The sequence below is a fragment of the Streptopelia decaocto genome (assembly GCF_964273445.1).
Source record: "Streptopelia decaocto genome assembly, chromosome: 2".
NCBI classification, from domain to species: Eukaryota; Metazoa; Chordata; class Aves; order Columbiformes; family Columbidae; genus Streptopelia; species Streptopelia decaocto.
Genome location: NC_138655.1, coordinates 112,722,592 through 112,741,302, shown reverse-complemented (window position 1 = coordinate 112,741,302; position 18,711 = coordinate 112,722,592). Strand labels below are relative to the sequence as shown.

At 40.0% G+C, this 18,711-nt stretch overlaps 1 protein-coding gene across 2 annotated transcripts in view; it reads right to left on the bottom strand.

Moving 5' to 3' along the window:
• Positions 1 to 6,647, bottom strand: part of STAC (SH3 and cysteine rich domain) — a 71,462-nt gene extending 64,815 nt beyond the window's left edge. For both annotated transcript variants that reach the window (XM_082046325.1, XM_082046326.1), the window contains exon 1: positions 6,184 to 6,647. In XM_082046325.1, the coding sequence (XP_081902451.1) occupies positions 6,184 to 6,300 (117 nt within the window). In that variant the 5' untranslated portion in view covers positions 6,301 to 6,647. The remainder of the gene's footprint in view (positions 1 to 6,183) is intronic.
• Positions 6,648 to 18,711: the final 12,064 nt, after the last annotated feature.

The following is an 18,711-nucleotide window of genomic DNA, read 5'->3' as shown; positions in this document are numbered from 1 at the left end:
CGCTGATTGACCAAGGGGTGAGTAGAAGCCACAAACAGGATGCAGTAATGACCTTAACAAGTATCAGAGACACAGTTTCTGTGAAAGTCAGTGAAGTGCTAGTGATACTGTGGAACACCTCATGCAGAATACTGTGCACAGATTCAGTCACCCTTTTTCAAGAAAGATTATCCAAACCTGAAAACAGGCACATATCTGCTATTGGAATGAGGTAAAGAATGGAGAGTTTATTTAATGTCAGCCTGGCTTGTTTAATCTAGAAAATAAAAGGCTAGGAAGAGATATGAAAGTCTATTCTTATATGATGGAAATCTGCACTGAGAATAGAAAAGAGATGTTTAAGGCAAACCAACATTATCAAAATTACAATGCCACACAAGCTGGCCAGAAATTAACTTATACTGGAATTCGAAGGGGTGAGGAACAGAGCGCATCCCTTAGCCATTAGAGCATCCAGGTGTTGGGAGACATCTTTAAAAGGAGTAGTAGTAAAACCTGAGTTCAACAGGATTACATTATGAAAAAGAATACCGCATAAGGCACTGAAATGGTGTGACTGGACTGTCTTCCAACTTTGAAAACAGTGTGCTTTGTTTCAGTGAAAATTTGTGCTTTTTAGTAAATCCATTTTTTTAATCACACCAGATTTCAGTCGTCTTTAGTCACTGAAAGGTAATAGACATTTTCTTCATTTTGGCAAGGGAGAAAGTTTGGATAGAAGAGCATGAACTGATCACATTTCTCTTTTGCCTTAGATTTCTTAATGCACCAAGGAACTGATGTGACATATAAATCAAAATGAAAAAAAAACACAAAAAAACAGTTTTTTAATTTGAAAAAAAAGTAAGAAAAAAGGTCAAAATAAATGTAAATACAATAAGTCTGCTCCAGAAATTATTGATAGGGTAGAATATTACTTGCTTGCTCTTAATGAAATCTTCCTGTACATAATTTAACACTTCATCAAAACATATAAAAACGCTCAAGCTCATTTCTTTCCCTTAGTCTTACCTTCACAGTATATACTTACCATTTTATGCAAAGGCATGGAGGTAAGATTAAGAAGGAAAACTATTTTTTCTTCCCCTTTCACAGGATCTTTTTTAGGCTGTTTGGTATTCCTTTGAGACTACAGCAGTAGTTTACATACTGGATATTTATCACTGGTGTGGGGGGTGAAACACTAACTGTACACCATACTCCCTGCCTTTTTAAAATATTAATTGACAAGTAACCATCTATGGAGCCTCATAAAGTATTAAATCTTCAAGCGGGGAAGATGTCTGCTTAACAGCATAGCACAAATCCTACATGATTTAAATCCCACACAATCCTATTAAAAATCCAGAGTTTTAAGCTGTTTACGTTAGTTCTGTATCTAATATTAACACCTGTTTTTGAAACCTCATGTAAGCATTATTACTCTATTGGACCAGCAGAACAGGGGAAAGTAAGTTCAATCTCTTTGACCGATGTAGGGATATACATAGATGAAGTTTACATCTTGAACATTAATGCTTAATCATTTTCTTGGCTTGCTGCTTTTCAGCAACTTCCATTTTATATATTACATAGCAGGTTTGCTAGTGTTTGAACAACTGTGCTACATCTCCTGAATTGCCATAACTGAATTTGAAGATAATGGTCTGCATTTACCTGAATGCTGGCCACTGGACAGTCAGTGTATGGAAGTGTCAGACGGAGGCTTATTTATTTTGTGAAATAGATAGTCCAGATGCCATATGTATTTGGAGGTCTAGTTTATATTTTCTTTTTAAAAATTTTCTTCATTTTTCAACTAATCAAATTACCTGAACTGAGTGTAAGCAATTCATTAGGCCAATTTATCTGTAGTTTAGAGGAAAGTTTGAAGCTATCAGATGTGTGACTGCAGTACATCATAATTACAGGTGAACTTTATAAAAGCAGATGGAAATGGGCAAAGCTGTGAAAAAACTTTTGACCTTTGCAGGTACCCAAATATCTACAAATCAGTAACTTTTACAGGCAACGGCAAGGACAGGGCTTGATACCTCTTCTGGGGGTGTATGAGAGAACCTGACAGAGGTTTAACACACTTGAAACGCTGACCAACCCCACTGGTACTAGCTCAAATGTCATAGACGCTCAGGCCCCCCTGAAACTTAAAAATGGTAAGGGAATTTTCTAAGATGGACTTATTGTCTATGAAAACTCCCAGCCATTATTCACAATAAAGTGATGATAAAGACTTGATTCATACCTAAGTAAATCAGCAGGAGGGCTCTTTCCTCTTCATATAGAAATGTCAGTTAAATGTAAGAAGAACAAAGATAACAGAGTTATGTTCCACCTATGCCAAAACATAAAGAAATATAGCCAAATGTAGGAATCTTTTCTTTAGATACATATCCCCTGAAATTTTAGTTTTCTTCACTAAATTCCAAGGTACCTTTATATGAAACATCAGAAATACGATCTCTGATTGCTGCCACTAGATTTCTGCTTATATTGCTAAGTAAGTGATTGTACAAGTGTGCAGTGTCTTTAATTGCTACCACCAGGAAGAAATTTTCCCTTAGGATTCATTAGCTAATGATTTCCTCCCTCACTGAGTTATAAATCTATAAAAGCCTTTGGCAAACTGATCATTTGCCTTCTTGGAAGTCAGATGTGATCGACCCAAACAGGTGGGAGCTGTAACTACAAACATACGCATGTAATAGAATTAGCAACTCCATGTATTTCTATGATACCCCCATGAAATTATTCTCTTAATAAACTTTAAGTATCTACTCAAGTCATACTTAGGTGTGAAGAAAAGGTTTCTTTTCAACAGTGAACAGATTAATTTAATAAATTAATTATTAGTTTTGCAGCTTTCCTAACCATTCAAGCTCTAGGGTTTTTAGCACAGTAGCAGTGTCTATAGTGCTACAGGATGGCCCAGTTACAGTGTGTTTTCTACCCTTCAGAGACCAATTTGAAGTTATATTAATGAGACAATACACCAGAGGTGCTATGTGTAAAGCACTTGAGGACACATAATCCAATACACAATCACGTTATATAACAATATATATACTATGCCAGAAGGCAACCATGTACTTAGAACTTTTAAATGGGTTTGCCCTTAGGGCCCAGGAAATGTGGTGAACTGAAAAGTGTTATTTGAATTTCTTTGTTCTGAGCAGTTGTACTGAACTCCAGGTGTTAAGGTGACCATGATGAGGAGCACATGCATGAGAGTCTAGTCTTCGAGCTTTCAGCATCCACATGTGCTCATCTGTAAATATGTTCCTAATCCATAGGAAAAGGTGGTGAGAGGCTCTAGTGTTTATTAAAGAGTTGCCTTCCTGTGGTAGGGGTGTGTGACTAACACATGAGAGTCATTCTTCCAAATTTCAGTGACTTGGTAGCAGCCCAAAGTTCTGCCTCTCAAACTCACGGCAGTCGGGAACTGCAGTATCACCTCTGTGCCACCTTCTGAGTAAAGTCTGGAGTGTGCTGGATAAAACTCTTTTTCTGGACTTTGGTACTACAAGGGACTGTGTGCCACAGTTGCCTACAGTTATACAGGACTGGAAGGAAGCTTGCTACATTAGTTCTACCTTAGTTTTTCAAAATTGTTTTTCTGCTGAAATGTTTTCAAATGCATTTTGAAGGCTGCTATTATCCATGTTGTTTCTGTTCTATATTTGGAGTCATTAATATTGTTTTGCCACAGAAACAAGTCATTGTGGGGTAATCAGATACTGCACAAACTGTTCTGAAGTAACTGCAGCAGGCATGAACTTGTTAACCTATGCAACAGAGAGTAACTGAAGAAAGTGTGGCCCTCTGTGGATGACAGGATAGCTCCCTCAGCAGGGAACACCTTGACATAGAAGCTTGCCCACAGGCCCTTGGCACACTGATTTACGCCTTTGTCAAAGTCTTTAGCTTTTGAATGATTTCAGTTCTTTTGGAAAACAAAACCAGCACAAACAACATCTTTATGAAATCACTGAGAATTTTTCCATCCTGCTGTTTACTAGGACAAAGAAATGAAAGCTTATCTCATTACCCTAGTGATCAGAAGGTTCTTTTGACTCCATCTACTGAAATGACAATACAGTATGTTTTCTGATCATATTTGCAGTTCTAAAATGTAAATACACAGATTATATGTTTACCAAAAATATTTGTATGCAAGTAACGGCATCAAGTGCACAGACATAGCTTTTGCCTATTCCAGTGTATCACTTCAAATGCTCACAAGACTGGAAAAATTGATGATAATAACATTTGATTATAAACCAGTTTGTAGTCTATTTGTTCTCTGGCCAGATGTGCCTAATTCCTGTTGTCATGCTTGCAAGAGCATGGGTGCACCAACAGCCAGAAGGAACCCTACATGCAGCACTTCACTTTCTCTCAGCTAAGGATTGACGCTGGTCCATTCGTCTTGGGCACAGTGCTCTGTGACCCACTGGGAAAGTCCCTCGAGCACCATTGTCATGAAGTGCCTGACCATGTGAGGGGCGCCTCGAACTCCACAACCACTTTCCCGGCACTGAGTGAGGACCACAACTGGGAGCATAGGAAACCTGCAGCCCGGCAGACCCTGGGTACAGCCCAGCACACATGAGAGGCTGGTGCTGGGAGCATGGTGAAGACTCCAGTTGCTTTTTGGACCTCACTGTGGGGTTAGAGATTCGCACTGGCCAAATAGCAATTCAGCAATTCTGTAGAAGTGGTCTTCAGGAGGCTTTAGATACCAATCAAATGGATCCTTTTAGAACCTGGTGTCAAACCAATAACTCATTTACTTTTCATTTCCCATTAACTGGGAAGACTGCAGCAGTGTCCCAGTAGTGCTGAATATGTATAGTGAATAGTGTGTGCTATTGCTGCTGGGAGAACTCTTTTCTTTTAAAGAGGCTGTTTTACATAGGGAATACCTTTGCTGTCCCCCTTGGAGTATAGCATCTAATTAAAAAAAAAAAATCCCAAAGCCCACGTCAGAACTCTTCCCACACAGGCAGATAATTTTGACTCGCTCTCCAGAAACCTAGCTGTTGGTGTGCAATAATGTCTTTGTACATTAGACCCAGACAGCCACTGCTTTTAAACTCAGGCCAGCACAAACCTTCCCTTTCAAGCAGCTGTTTTGCTCATACAGTACCTCCTAAGGCTCTACCCAGCTGCAAGCTCCTAGTGACAAGGACCTCCCTATTTTTACATGTTTACACAGCACATTGTGTCACTACAAAGTTCACAGGAGGATCCATCAGGTACTAGCATGCTATCAATCTTAAGTAATATGGGATCAGTAAGAGCACATTATCCAGGTAAGCTGAAAAGAATATCCATTATGTAAGGTTACTACTTTTCTCCCTTTGCCTCTCTATCTTCCAAGTAACATAATGGGCAGGCAGAAAAAACTTTTCATATCCAAGTCGTTTAAAAATTCAGAGGCCATGCCCATTAAGCTAGAAGTTGGCTTTCAGTAATGTGAATTAAACCACATTTAAACATTAATAAATAAAAGGCTGTGGGAAAAAACAAACAAACAAACAAGCACACACACAAAAAATCCCAAAGACACAACCAAAAAAGCCAAAACAACAAACCTTTTCTGGGTGGTGTACACAAAGATTATTGTGCCAAGACCGTCACTTACATCCTGTTTCAACTGCTGGCTCATTAAACAGTGAAAGTTCACTAATGGGTCTGCCAGAGAAGGTGAGGCAGGTGAAACACCTCAAGCCCCTGGGCAAAATTCTCTTCTCTGAACCTGTTAGGAAAAACAATCTCTCCAACCATGAACAAAACCCTTTAAGTGATCTGATGATTGGTGTGAAAATAGCTAACATCATCTTCTGACATCAAACCCCTTCCTGAGCCGCACCACTCCCCCAGGCCCTTACTGGAATAAGGAGGAGAAAACACAAGCAAAAATCCCCCAAACCAAACCTCTTGAAAGGCAGATATTTCCCCAGTTCAGACTCCTGAGCTGCCCAGGTGACAGGGAGAATTCAGAAGTAGGAGTGTCAGAGCAGGCACCGCAATCAGAGGTGCCCCATAGCACTCTCCTGCTGATCCTAGCACAGGGATCAAAATAAAAACCAAAGCAACACGTCTTCTTCCAAAGCAAAGAAAGAGTTTAAAAAAAAAAAAAAAAAAAAAAAGAAGGAAAAAAAAATATCGTTCTCTGTGTACCTTTGATTCCTGGCTGGTAGTTGATGCTGGAGAGGGAGGCTGCTCTGTGCTCTCCACTTCATTCTCTTTCTCCACACTATCCACGCTGACTTCAGTCGTGCTGCTCGGAGGAATCATTCTACCTCTAAAACACTGCTACTATCAGGAAAAAAGCTACAGACCTTCCTTGCTTTTTTTCATTCAATGTACTCTTTCTTCTCTGCTTTTGTAGGGCAAATGAACTCCAGCCACTCGGTTTCACTACATTTGCAAGACTAGAATTCTCTGGATTTTCTTTTTTTCCTTCTCCTCCTCTTCCCTCTCTTTTCCCTTTCTCTCCTTACTCCCTCCCCTCCCCTGTGCAATTCTGCTGCGAGGGGAGCAAGTTATCGCTGGATCTGTAGGTCAGTGCTGTGCCTTCTTCTGCGTTTTCCCCGATCCTCCTCTTCTCCCCGTGAAGCCCGGAGGTGTGGAGCAGAGTCGTGACTGTCAGCCCTGCGATCAGAGGGGAGTGAGCCGAAGCAGAAAGCCTGAGCCACGCACACACACGCGGGGCACTGGAGGGAGGAGTTGTATTTCTAATGCTGGGAGCAGCTTTGGAGGAGCATGTGCTGTCATAGTAGTGAAAGAAAGTAATGCGCGCATGCACGCACACATGCACACAGAGAGAGAGGGAGGCAGCGTGGATGAGGTTAGGAGGCGTTTTACCTTTTAACAGGCTGGAGAAGACACAGTTTGGGGGGCAGCTTTATATTCTTACAAGTCTTTTCACGAGGAAGGACTCTGGAAACAGAGGAGAAAAATGAGACTTCCCTTACTTTGCCCCAGAGAACATTATTTAAAATCCTAGCTACCTGGTGTCTCTAGATTTCCCGCCTTGCCTTACATCCTGGACTTGCTAGCAAGTGTCAGGACAGAGTCAGGGAAGAGTCACCTGTGGATCCACGTGTTCTTTGCTCCCCTCCCAGGCAGGGAAGTCCCGCTCTGAGCCATGTACACGCAATCTGGGTTGGCTGGAGCTCCTGCTATCGTGCATATCCTATACCTGTAGGTTGTCATAGCGATAACACTCCATCGGGCAGCAACAGAGCAGACGCAGCCTTCGGCAAGAACCTGCTGGCTTCCCCCAGTGCTGTCATTCCCAAGGACGTGGTAACCAAAAGTCGTGTTTAGGGCTGCAGTAGTGCTGGCAGAAGGTCAGCACGACTTTGCTGGCTGGCTCAAATTGCTTTATATTGCTCGAGTGTTTGCCTCAGATTTAAATCTGCTGCAAAGGTGCCTTCTGATTCAAGGTCTGTATTGTGAAAGGTTGAATGGATGCACTCCCCACTAGATATATGCTTTGCAGAGCAGGAGCCACTCCATATGGCTGGTGAAGATGCCTTTTCATTTAAAGAAAACAGAAAAAAGCAACCCAAACATGTTTCCAATCAGCAATACTTACATCCTTGAAAGAGAGAAGAAAAAAATTGATACTTAGTTGATGTGTACTGGCTGTACAGGTGTTTAGAGGTGATTGCCGAGGTCTGAGTCAGAGAGGAGCTTCAGTATCTTGTAGCTCTGGGAAAGGGTACCAGATTCCCTTCTGGTTCCATCCCTTAGAAATACAGCTGCTACTTGGAGCTGCCTTTCAGGCCCCCTCCACTTCAAATCCATGCATGTAAGTGAAGGCAAGTTTTCAAGATAGTAGGGGTTAAACAGATGAAAGCCAAAGCAGAAATTGCCCTGCAGCCTCTGTGTTCTTAATAATTATGCAGGAGCCAGGGAGAAAACACAGCTTTTCTTTGAATCCCTGGTGAATTTTCAGGTCTGGCAGTTAGATTGGGAAAAAAGCTTTATTTCTCTGAAACAGAGCATATAGGATACCAAAATCTTCAGCAGGCAATAAACGTGAAATGCTGCGATGCTATTTGTACAGCTACTTCAGAGGAAAAGTGCATCTTAGGAGTCTGCCAGTAGAACCTATTATTTGGCCTGAAGTCGCTAACACCATTACAGAGATCAAAATGAGAGCTCTGGTTGCTGTTGAGGCAGCATCATTGACAACTGAGATTGAAGCAAGGAAATACAGAGCTCAGAGGGGCATATTTGGCAGATAAGTAAAAGAATTTATTTCCAAGGGTTTGATTTCTAAAATACAGCAGTGTCTTAGACTGTTCTCTTCACAGCCAGTGGAATTCTCTAGGTACAAAGCTCATTTCTTCCACTCAGCAAGTGAGATTTGGGCTTTATTGTAAAATCGGCCTCTTAGTAAGAAGCATGGACTAGACAGAGTCACAGTTTGGGAGAATTAGGGCAGTTGTGGGCACTGGAGATCCTGGCAGGGTGACAGCAATCGAATGCTCCAGCTCTGACAGAGGTATCTTTCCCTGATGGTCCAGCCCAGAACAGCCAAGTCAGGGCCAGGGCATGCGGTCTTCTTCTGCTAGGGTTGTTCAGTGTGCCCAGCAATGCGACAGGTGAGAAGCATGAAACTAATTTTTGTCCAGTTCCCCAGCAGTGTTGTGAATCAGTCTTTTCTGTTTAGAGTCTCAAAACCATTTTCCTCTGGTGAACCTGTAGGTCGCCTTTGAAACTGGTCTGGAGTGGCTGGTTAACAGTTAATGCTTGAACTGTTGTAAAATCCTGCACACATTTGTATGAAAAGCTTATAACGTCATGACTGTGTAAGTGACTATCATACCACTCTCTACTCCTTTTTTTTGTTGTTGTTGTCTTACCAAATTAGTACTGACACCTGCTGCACTCCCTCTTTTCTCCCAATTACTCACTTCTCAACCACGACTGATCTGTCAGTTTCTTGACAATTAGCCTGGGAAAGATGACTCAAACTTAAAATTTTACCAAAAAAGCAAAAAGGAAAAGAAGCTGGATTTCTTATATTTTTATTTCCTTCCACAGAGCTGGTTCTTGAAAATCAAATACTCGGTATAACAAAACAGACTGATCAAATTAGATGTGCCTACCTCTCCGTCTCTCTCCCACGCTTTCCTCCCGAGAAGTTGGACTTGTGATTATTGCCGATCAGTCTCTAAGTGAAGGTACCCGGCGGAAATGTGAGCACCGCAGCACAGCGCTAAACAAGAGGAAATTGAACAGATTCTCTAGTGAAAAGACAAGTGTAGACTTCTGGATGTGAGGAAAGGCAATTTGGATGAATAAAACATGAGAACCAATTCTCAGCCCCCAGCTGAAGTTGTTGCACTGTGTAAAGGCGCTTGAATGTTGCCTGGATTCACCACCAAGCATGTGCATGCTGAGTGCATGGGTGCAAGGCTGACTGCATGGGTGCTACGCCTTGTCCGTCCTCCCTCTCTCCCGCTCTGTGGCTGCACATGCAAAGGTGGCAGCATGCGATGCAAAGCACTTCTCTGTGCTGGAACTCCAGCAGTTCTTCCTAAGCTCTGGCTGCAGCCAGGAGAAAAAGAGCATCCCAGAGGCTCCTCATACCAGGAATATGTACACACTGCTGTGCTGCCAAGCCCTACCTGCTGTAGAGCTCCACAGTGGCAAGATAAAGCTGATGTAGGGGTTTTGTCCCTTGTCATGTTCTTTCACCTTCTTTCTCTGGTACAGGGATTCCTCTGAAATAATTGAGTACCTTTCAGCAAAAGAGGTACATGTGTAGGCTGGATTTCACCAAAGGAAAGATATTAAATCGGTACTTACCAAAATATGCTATTCCTGTTTAGACCCCCATGTATTTAACAGCCAAAAATAAGTGAAAAGGAGAGAGGGAGCTATAGGTGTCATTATTTACTGCGTGGTACGTAAATCATCCCATACTCCTGACCAAAGAGGGCATAAGGGAGCATATAGAGACGACACTACTGATAAATGGCACTGGTTTAAACCATTACACACCTCTCTCTAGAAACATACAAAGCAGGGAGGAATGAGGCCAGTTGCCACCAAAGCAGAGCCCTTAAAGGAAAGATAAATTAAGTCTACTGAGAGTCCCCCTTCCAGGAGGATGAGGACTGAGTACCAGAGAAAACTATTAGACACAGAAAAAAGGTTGTAGTTCTGGCACTTGGAGTGAAGGTTGATCACCCTCTCCCCAAGTCCCTCTGTCCAATTCGTGAGTGTTCCAGGTGAAAACTACTAGCTTCATTTCTTGGTCAATTCAATTTCGTCTTTGTGGAAACTGGTTAACCCTGTAGTGCTGTTTGTGATGGGAATTTTACTTTTAGCATGATGCATTTAGCCAGATTTACTGGTGGACATCTTCACTAGGCTCTCCTCCCAAACATCCACTATCGCACACAGCTGTCTGCTAGACTGCAAAGACCAGACCACTGCTCGAGTGGAGTGTCTGCCTGTGTTTCCAAGTAACGGGCTTGTGGGCACTTCTCGCCAGAAAACATTGTACCAAAGGAGAGAAAACAATATTAAAATAGTATCAGGTGGCTGGGTTTTTTTTTTTTTTGTTTATAGTCACACACTCTTTATTTGCTTTCAGTACCAACTTGGACATTCAGTGAGCAGCTAACACAGTAACAAGCTTCCTTGCATTCTGCTTATCAAAATGTCATCTAAAGTCTACAATCACCAGCTCATCAAACTGGAAGCACAAGCTGGTCCACATTCTGAAAGTATTCCCAGTACAAATGGGATAGCGGTATTTTGCATTTTGACTAAAATGATTTCAAAGTACTTTTTAGAATTAAAGTATTAAGCCTCCCACTGCTTCAGGGAGTGACTATACTACAGCAAACAAGTAACGGTGGAGGAAGCCAAACCAACAGATTTGTGGTTGTACTTAAGCAGGGAGAAAAATGGAACCTCTGGCTGAGTTTAAATTTCAAAACCCTCTTCATCCACAGCAATGCCACACGGAGCGATGCAGTGATCACGATGTATCTTGGATGACTTGAATCTGCCTTTCAGAGAGATCATTATGAGACTGAAACACCGTTACCCAGACATCTAGACCAGGAGAAAGAAGAATACTGCATCCTCTTGTGACAGCAAGAAATGTTGGAGAAGGGGAGAAGAGGATGTAATTATAAAAGATGGAATTTAGCCAAGATACAGCATGTAATATGTTCAGTCTTACAAAAAGCATTGCAATACCTTTAAATAACCAGCGACAGTCCCGACCTGATTTTACATCTCTGCTGGCAACATGATTCCTTCTCACTTTTTATAGGAATGTGATATAAAAAGAAAAGGCCCATGGAATCAGTAGCACCATTTCCTGCAACTCACAGATGCTCCTAGAAATTCCTGCCATTTAATAACCATTTACTGACTTGGTCCAATGTAATTGTAGCACCAATGCCCTGAAAGGAGTTCAGTGGGTTGCTGCAATGGTGATTTAGTCACATACTAAATCCTTTCAGGGTATCCATGCTCCAACTATTTAAGGAGATCAAAAAAGTTACGATAATTAACATCATCTCCTCCACTCTTTCTGGACTCTGCTTTAACCTTACTTCTGTTTCCTTGGATAGTCATTAAGACCTTTCCTGATGGTTCTCAGTACCTCTCAGAAAGGTCTGGCACAATCACAGACTCTCAGTCAGCTCTTTCTGCCTCTTTTCCTCAGCCTTTTCCAGGGTGGGGTGGGAGGAATCCCCCACAGGATCACCACCCTGGATCTCGGGCTTTTATTTTTTTCTGAAATGCTTTTGATAGGAGGGAGCTTTCAATCACCTCTTTCTTCCCTAGACCTTCCCTGACCTGAATTACCCCTTAAATTCGCTTGGTTGTTAGCCTTTCCAGGCATGAGCTGGGTATTACAGCTCACAGGGCTTTACTGGATTTGCCTCAGGTTCCTGTTTTCTCCATTCGCTCTGGTATTGAATACCGTCATCATGAGCTATTTTTTTAGCTAATGTCAGTGAACATGCATTGAGAGCCACATTTTGCGTAGACTGTAAATAGAATCCAAAATAAGATCTGGCAAACATTGCCAGCATAGCTGGTGGTGAACACAAGGATATGTATATGCATTTTTTTTTCATACAGATATCTTAAGGCTATGCACCGATTTTTAAAAGGCTGTGCATGCACAGTATTTCCTGTCTTAGGTAGTTACAGTGTGCCTGTCACTGTAATATTTAGGCACAAACATGCATGCTGAATGCAAAATGAAAATCACTGTCAACTGCAAACCTGCAACAGTTGTGCTATCATATTTTGCCTTGGAAGAAAAAAGGATTTCTCAGTGTGCCAAAGGCCTTTGTCAGGAAAGCGGGGCTTTTCTACAGGGTGTAGTAGAACACAGTTACACACAGCAGATCTTTTAAATGCCTTCAGACCCTATAGGATGAAAAGCTTTGTAGAAATATCAGAAATTATCATTATCAAGATTAACATTCCACTCTATCAGATTAGTGCATGTGTCAACTGGAATAGAAGTGTGTATGATGACGGTTGCCAAAAATTATGTAACTTATTATAATTATCTATTACAGCTCTCAAACAAGAATAAAGAAAAATGAATGTTCATCCTGTTATAAATCTGATGGGAAAGTGAATATCCTACAGCCCAAATGCATTGGTTCTGTTCCTTGACTCTTGATAAGATGCAAAATTTGAAAGATATTGATGGTAGCTGGATTGTTATCTCCCTACATAGTTATCAGTTCAAAATATAAACAAGAAGTAATTTTTTAAGTGAACGAAAATTAAAGGTAAACCTTAAATACACTGCAGGAGGTTATCTATAATGACTTGTATTATTTCATTTAAAGCAACAAAAAAGTCTTAGAGTCCAGTGCAAAATAATAACAGGAAGATGAGTTTGCCTTCTTGGTAGAGACAAGACTATAATTAATCTATGAGCCTATCAAATATAATCATTACCTTTTCAAAAGGATTCAGGTCAATTTACATAGAAAAAAAATCAAATCTCGCTATTAAGTTTACAAGCAGTGATAAAACCACTAAGCATTGTGTTTGAGAGCCTTTCAAACCTGATTTCTTCATAAAAATAGCATCTATCTTTTGAAGTGTTCCAGTGCACACAACTCCTATATTTTGTTGCTTAAAGCAATAGGAAAGAATATGATCACTTCCATTTGCAATCTCCACACAGAGCATTCTGGAGTCACTGCTTCTTTTGATAAGTACACATCACTGCCTCTTGTTACTCAGAGAGGTCAAGCTCATCTGCAAGAGCAAATGATTTCACTAGAAAATGTAGCCAAGATTTTTAGAAGCACAAATGTTAGAAAAGAAGAGAAATAGAAAAATATTCTCCAAGTATGAGTGTCTTTACCTTCTGTATTCATAACTGTTTCTATTTTTCACTGGATTTAATTAAAACAAACAACACTTAAAGTTTCTGTATGTTTGTTAGTCATACCACCTGCAGTAATACCACTCTGTAATTGTCATTCTGATGCCTCTGAGTCTATGAAGTGTTCAGGCAGGAAAGGATTGCACACTGGACTCAGTAAGAGCTGGACCTCTCCTGCTGTTTCCATGGAATGGGTTATCTCAAACTCAAATGCCTAATATAATAACTGAGCTCTATGGTTTCAGACTTTGAGTAAGCAGGGTACTGAAGTATGTAGCAGATTTTTCCATGTAATTGGTCAAATTGATTTTGATAAGATATCTGAGACATTGAAAGTTACAATAATGATGATTTAGCTAATATATTGCTGTATGATTTTAAAATACTATTTTCATTTTATAGTCCATAATATTTCTGTGTCTTATTGGTCTTTTTTACTGGACCATGAGGAAAGAAAAGACTACTGAGCAATGAGCATCAGGACAGCTGAAATCTGGAGGAAAAGCAAGTCACTACAAATTCCTAGGGAGGGATAATATTTGGATTGCTTCAATTTAGCCAAAAGCAGAACTAACCGAACTGAATACAGGTGATTGGACATGTGTAAATTCAGGGGACCAACAATAAAAGAAATCATCAGTTTACAGCAGAAGTGACAACCATCATCTCATAATGTCAGGGATTGCTTCATAGAATCATAGATGTCTGATCTTAGGCATCACAGTAAAACAAACAAATAATCATTTTAAAAAGTGGATATGTGTCTACTCGGCCCCAGTGGCACTATAAATCTAACTTGTGCAATATTTGGCCATATTCAAAGATTTTCTCACCAAAATGTTCCATTTGCTTTCCCCTCTGCTCCCCTCCCTCTGTCATTCTATTATGATTGACAAAGTTCTGCTTTTCTGCACTGATTATTAGAAACTGGAAAAAGAAGTCTAAAAACATTTTTTTTAAAAATAAACTTAAAAAAAAAGCCCACAATGGTATTTGCAACACTGAAAGCTTAAACAAAGGCATTGAAGTAAAAAAGCAGAGGCTAAACAGTAGTTAAATATATATGTTCATATGCTGCATGCTTAACACAGTAACAGCTTCATATATTGTAGCCATGTTGAAGGACAGACAGTAATAGGCAGCAATACTCAGGGAAGGTAGGGGAGATCACTGCAGTGAGGACTCTATACATCAAAAGAAGTAGTGTAGAGAATAATCTGATTTCCAAAAAAATGTCTGCTGTGTATTTGTGTGACTTCCTAATGAGAGTTTTGTGTAGGAAATCTATTTTTATCTTCAACATAGAAAAGAAAAGAATGTGCAGAACTATGAATGATATGCTTTAACTGTAGATAGTTGTTAGAGGTTATGACTTCTTTAGGATATTTTTTTAATCCCATTGCTGCCAGTGGAGTTATAAGGGTACTTGCAATATATCTTAAAAGACACTTCGCTATGAGCTGACATACACTGTACTCATATCATCATGAGATTTTTGAATAATGTTTATTGGACTTTTCTGTTCTTTCACAGGTGTAAAAGCTGTCTTCCTTTGACCTGGACCATAATTGAGCACTTAGCTGAAAATCCTAACAATTCTCTAGTCCAAAACAGTTTGGGTCTGTTTTCCTCGTTATTATTATTTTTTAAATTATTATTAGGCACCCAAAAATTACTCCTGGACCCCAGGCTCAGAAACAAAAAAAAAAAACCTGGGGCTTGCTTCATTCATCTCATGTCTGTATTTTTACTCCTTAAAAAGCCAGAACTGAAAGCTTTATTCTACTGAACCAAAATTTTATCTGATCTAAATGAAAAAATTGCAAGCAGCATAAAATACATGATAACAAGCTGTTGCAAACAATTTTTTCAAGTCCTTTATTGTTAGGTGTTTGCTTAGCAGCTGGCAAATAGGCTATTAAAAAAAAGAGTAGGTGACAATATTCCAAAAAGACATAAATGATACCAGAGTCCTGAAGTTTGGTTAACAAAAGACAGATAAAGCTAATTTTTAGTTTAAAGAGAACATATTTCTCTCCCACCCAGAGAGGCACAATTTGAAAATCATAGTAAAAGCTTCCATGCCAATTCTAAAAAACATCTTCCCTGAGCAATACAGCTTTGCACATAAAGTTTCAGTCCTATTATTCTGTTGACAAGGGGGAGTTATTCACATTCAACTATGAAAAGAATAAATATTTTGAAAGAGGATTATCTTAAAGGGAAATTTTGAGGATGAATGCAAAATCCCAGGACCACTGAAGTCAGTAAAAGGTCACAGAATTTCGTATCTGCAAACAAATCCAGGTGGTTCCAGTCGGGCATGTCTGCTGCTATCTGAGGGAATAAAATGATTCCAAAAACCAGGCCATAACAGTTACCTCGCAAACAGATCAGACAGTGCTATTATAGTCAGCATGCAACCATTTTCCCTGTTAATTATATGCACCTAATGTCAGAGATCTAATTATCCAACAAAAAATTTAAACTCCTAAAAGAGCACAGGACTGAGAAAACGGAATACAGCCAAGCTTCCCTGAAGTTTTCAGTCATGACAATGTTAACCTGAGAGATCAGCATCAATTTTTAATGTTTGTTTTCCCCCCAAGTGAAAACCAGAAAAAATAGTCCTGCGGTATATTATTTTCAAATGCTTACGTCTTTTCAGTGCTTCTTGTACCATCTGACTGTATCAAATTACCCAGGTTTGTTTTTTTCTTCCAGTCACTGTGAGAGAAGCATCCCTGGAAACAAAGAAAATTACTTTCTGAAATACAGTTTTACACCAGTATTCATTTAACCTCTTAGAAGTCCACTGATGTATTCTCAGAGCCATGAAGAATATCAGTAACTGCTCTGTTAACTACTTCATCTCATCAGTTGTGATTGATACATAAAACAGAAATTAGAGTTTAGGTGAAATTTCTTCCTAAAAACGTAAGTTTTCTCCTCATACGTGTTCAGCTTGTTTCACTTAATTCAATATATGGAATGGTGGTTAGGAGATCTTCTGATGACCAATATTACTAGGCTCCTTTCCATTTTCTGCCTAGATTTTCCCTGGACTGAGGACCAGCAATTTCACCCAACCTTTTGGGAATCACTACCCAGGTTTGCACGGCTCTTCCCATTTTTTCCTTTAGAAATTGAGCACAAGAAAAACAAACAAACAAACAAACAACCCCAGAGACAAAGGTGAATGGAAGAAGAGGGAAAATTATGTGAAACATCCAGGTGCTGGGTTGGCCTGGTATTGGTTGGTATTCAGCTGGGTTAAACACCCATAGCTCAGCTGAGTTTAGGGAGATGTGTTAATTTATACAAATGGGTTTAGAAGCATGAAGTAACATTGGAAAGCAGGTTAGCCACAAGCTAACTTGCACCTGAAGATACACATGGAAGTTGCATTTTGATAGCTCTTATAATTTTTTTAGATCAAGCCAAAAGTCTCTGTTCTCAACTTTTAACTTCTCTGCTACCAGAGGGCATAATGTGAGCTGAGGGCAAATTTATAGAAGAATGCACCAAAAGGAAGAATAAGTATTAATTTGACATTACAGAAACTATATTAACTACATCACCTGGGACCACAGAAGAGACAAATTAATGGAATCATTGCTCTCATTTTGTAAGAGTCTACCCATGAGGGACCAACTTGACAAAATATCAGTTACTATTTTAAATGACAAAGCCAAACCAATTTGTCTTAGCTGTCAGACATTCCCACTCAGAAAGGACAATTCCTGTTTTTAGCACACACGTTCCTATTTTCTGTACAGTCTGTCTCACAAAGAAGTGTAAGTATTCCAACATATTTCAGCACAGTTTAAAAGCCATGTCCCTATTTCAGCCTCAGGGGTTCCTATCAATTCCCTTCAAATGTTACATGTTGGTTCAGGAAACAAGGATTTTCTGCTTTAATTAGTCACCTCAGTTATCAACTCATATTCCACTATCAGTCCTAGACATGTAAAAGATTTATATATTCCCATAAAGCGAGCTTTAACATTGGGGCCCTTATCTAACAAACAGTTTGTCAGGGCTCTCTGACAAATTTAACCTACTATTTTTTTTTACTCAAAGAATACCACTGGGCTATAATCTCTATTGGGATTTATTGGCAGATGTAGCGAAGCGTGGTTGTCAGCTTAGGCTGTAACCAGCTGGATAGGTTTTCCTAGAATTGCTGCCCAGTGAGAGCACTGCTGGTGCCTTGGCCTTGATTAAATACTCAGACCTGCTAGAGAGCCATCAACAGTAATGTTTCTTGGGGGACAGGTTCTGAATGTATGTGAGCATGACCCTCTTGAGCTGTGTGGAGAGGATCCTCCCTTCTTCCCGAGCTGGGGAAGGAAAGAGATAGAGTTACAGTGATTTGTCTACACAAAAGCTGTGTGCCTCTGTTCAAAACACATGGACTCAGTAGTGGTCTGCTTTTTATTTGTCAAAAATGAACACCTATCCACCATAGACTCACTGGCCATTTTGCCGTGATGCTAGCATGAAGGTCTGTCAGTCAAACTGAAAAGGAATAAATGCTTTTTTACTCCTCGAAGTTCTAAATAAATTCTGTAAAGTGTCCTGTTAATGACTGTTGAGCTTTTCCTAAGCCTAACTTTCCAATTGTAATGCCTTAGTCATGCTGGCCTGAAGACATTAGGTAATACACTCTGAAGACTAATACCTGTTTGCTTATTGAACCACGAAACACATCTCCTAATTCCCTCACTCCGAGACCAGTGCAAACTACCTCTCTTCCACCCGTGCTCTACCTTGGCCTTTCATTGGCATAGCTGTGCATAATTTCTATCATCTCTTGAGACAAATCACTCCAGTGTTTATCAGTTATGACATGGACAAAGCCTTTCAAACTGGTGAGTCATTGTAGCTCCATCGAGCCACATGGGCTCATAAAGGGAGGAAGGAATGTGCTTGTGGAAATGCTTTGCTTTCTTATCTATTGTGTGTCTGAAGTACGCCTCTTTCTAGGCAACTGCTCATGAGCAATGGTCTTTCTATTATAGAAAGGACAGAAAGCACTGGGTATATTGTGTTCAAAGGAGCTTTTAATTCTGAATGTAAAATCTTCTTGGATGTCAGCTATACATAAAAGCACACATTTGAAATGGAAAAAGGATCGAATTTTGCACAGTGCTGCAGCTGTATCAGTTTCTTTGTCTTCCAAAAATGGAAGAATTTTATATATATTTTTTTTTAATTCCTTAAGAATAGATAAAGGTGAAAGAGCAGATTATTAAAACCCCAGATCTTGACAAGGAACATAGGGTTTAGGTTTAGTT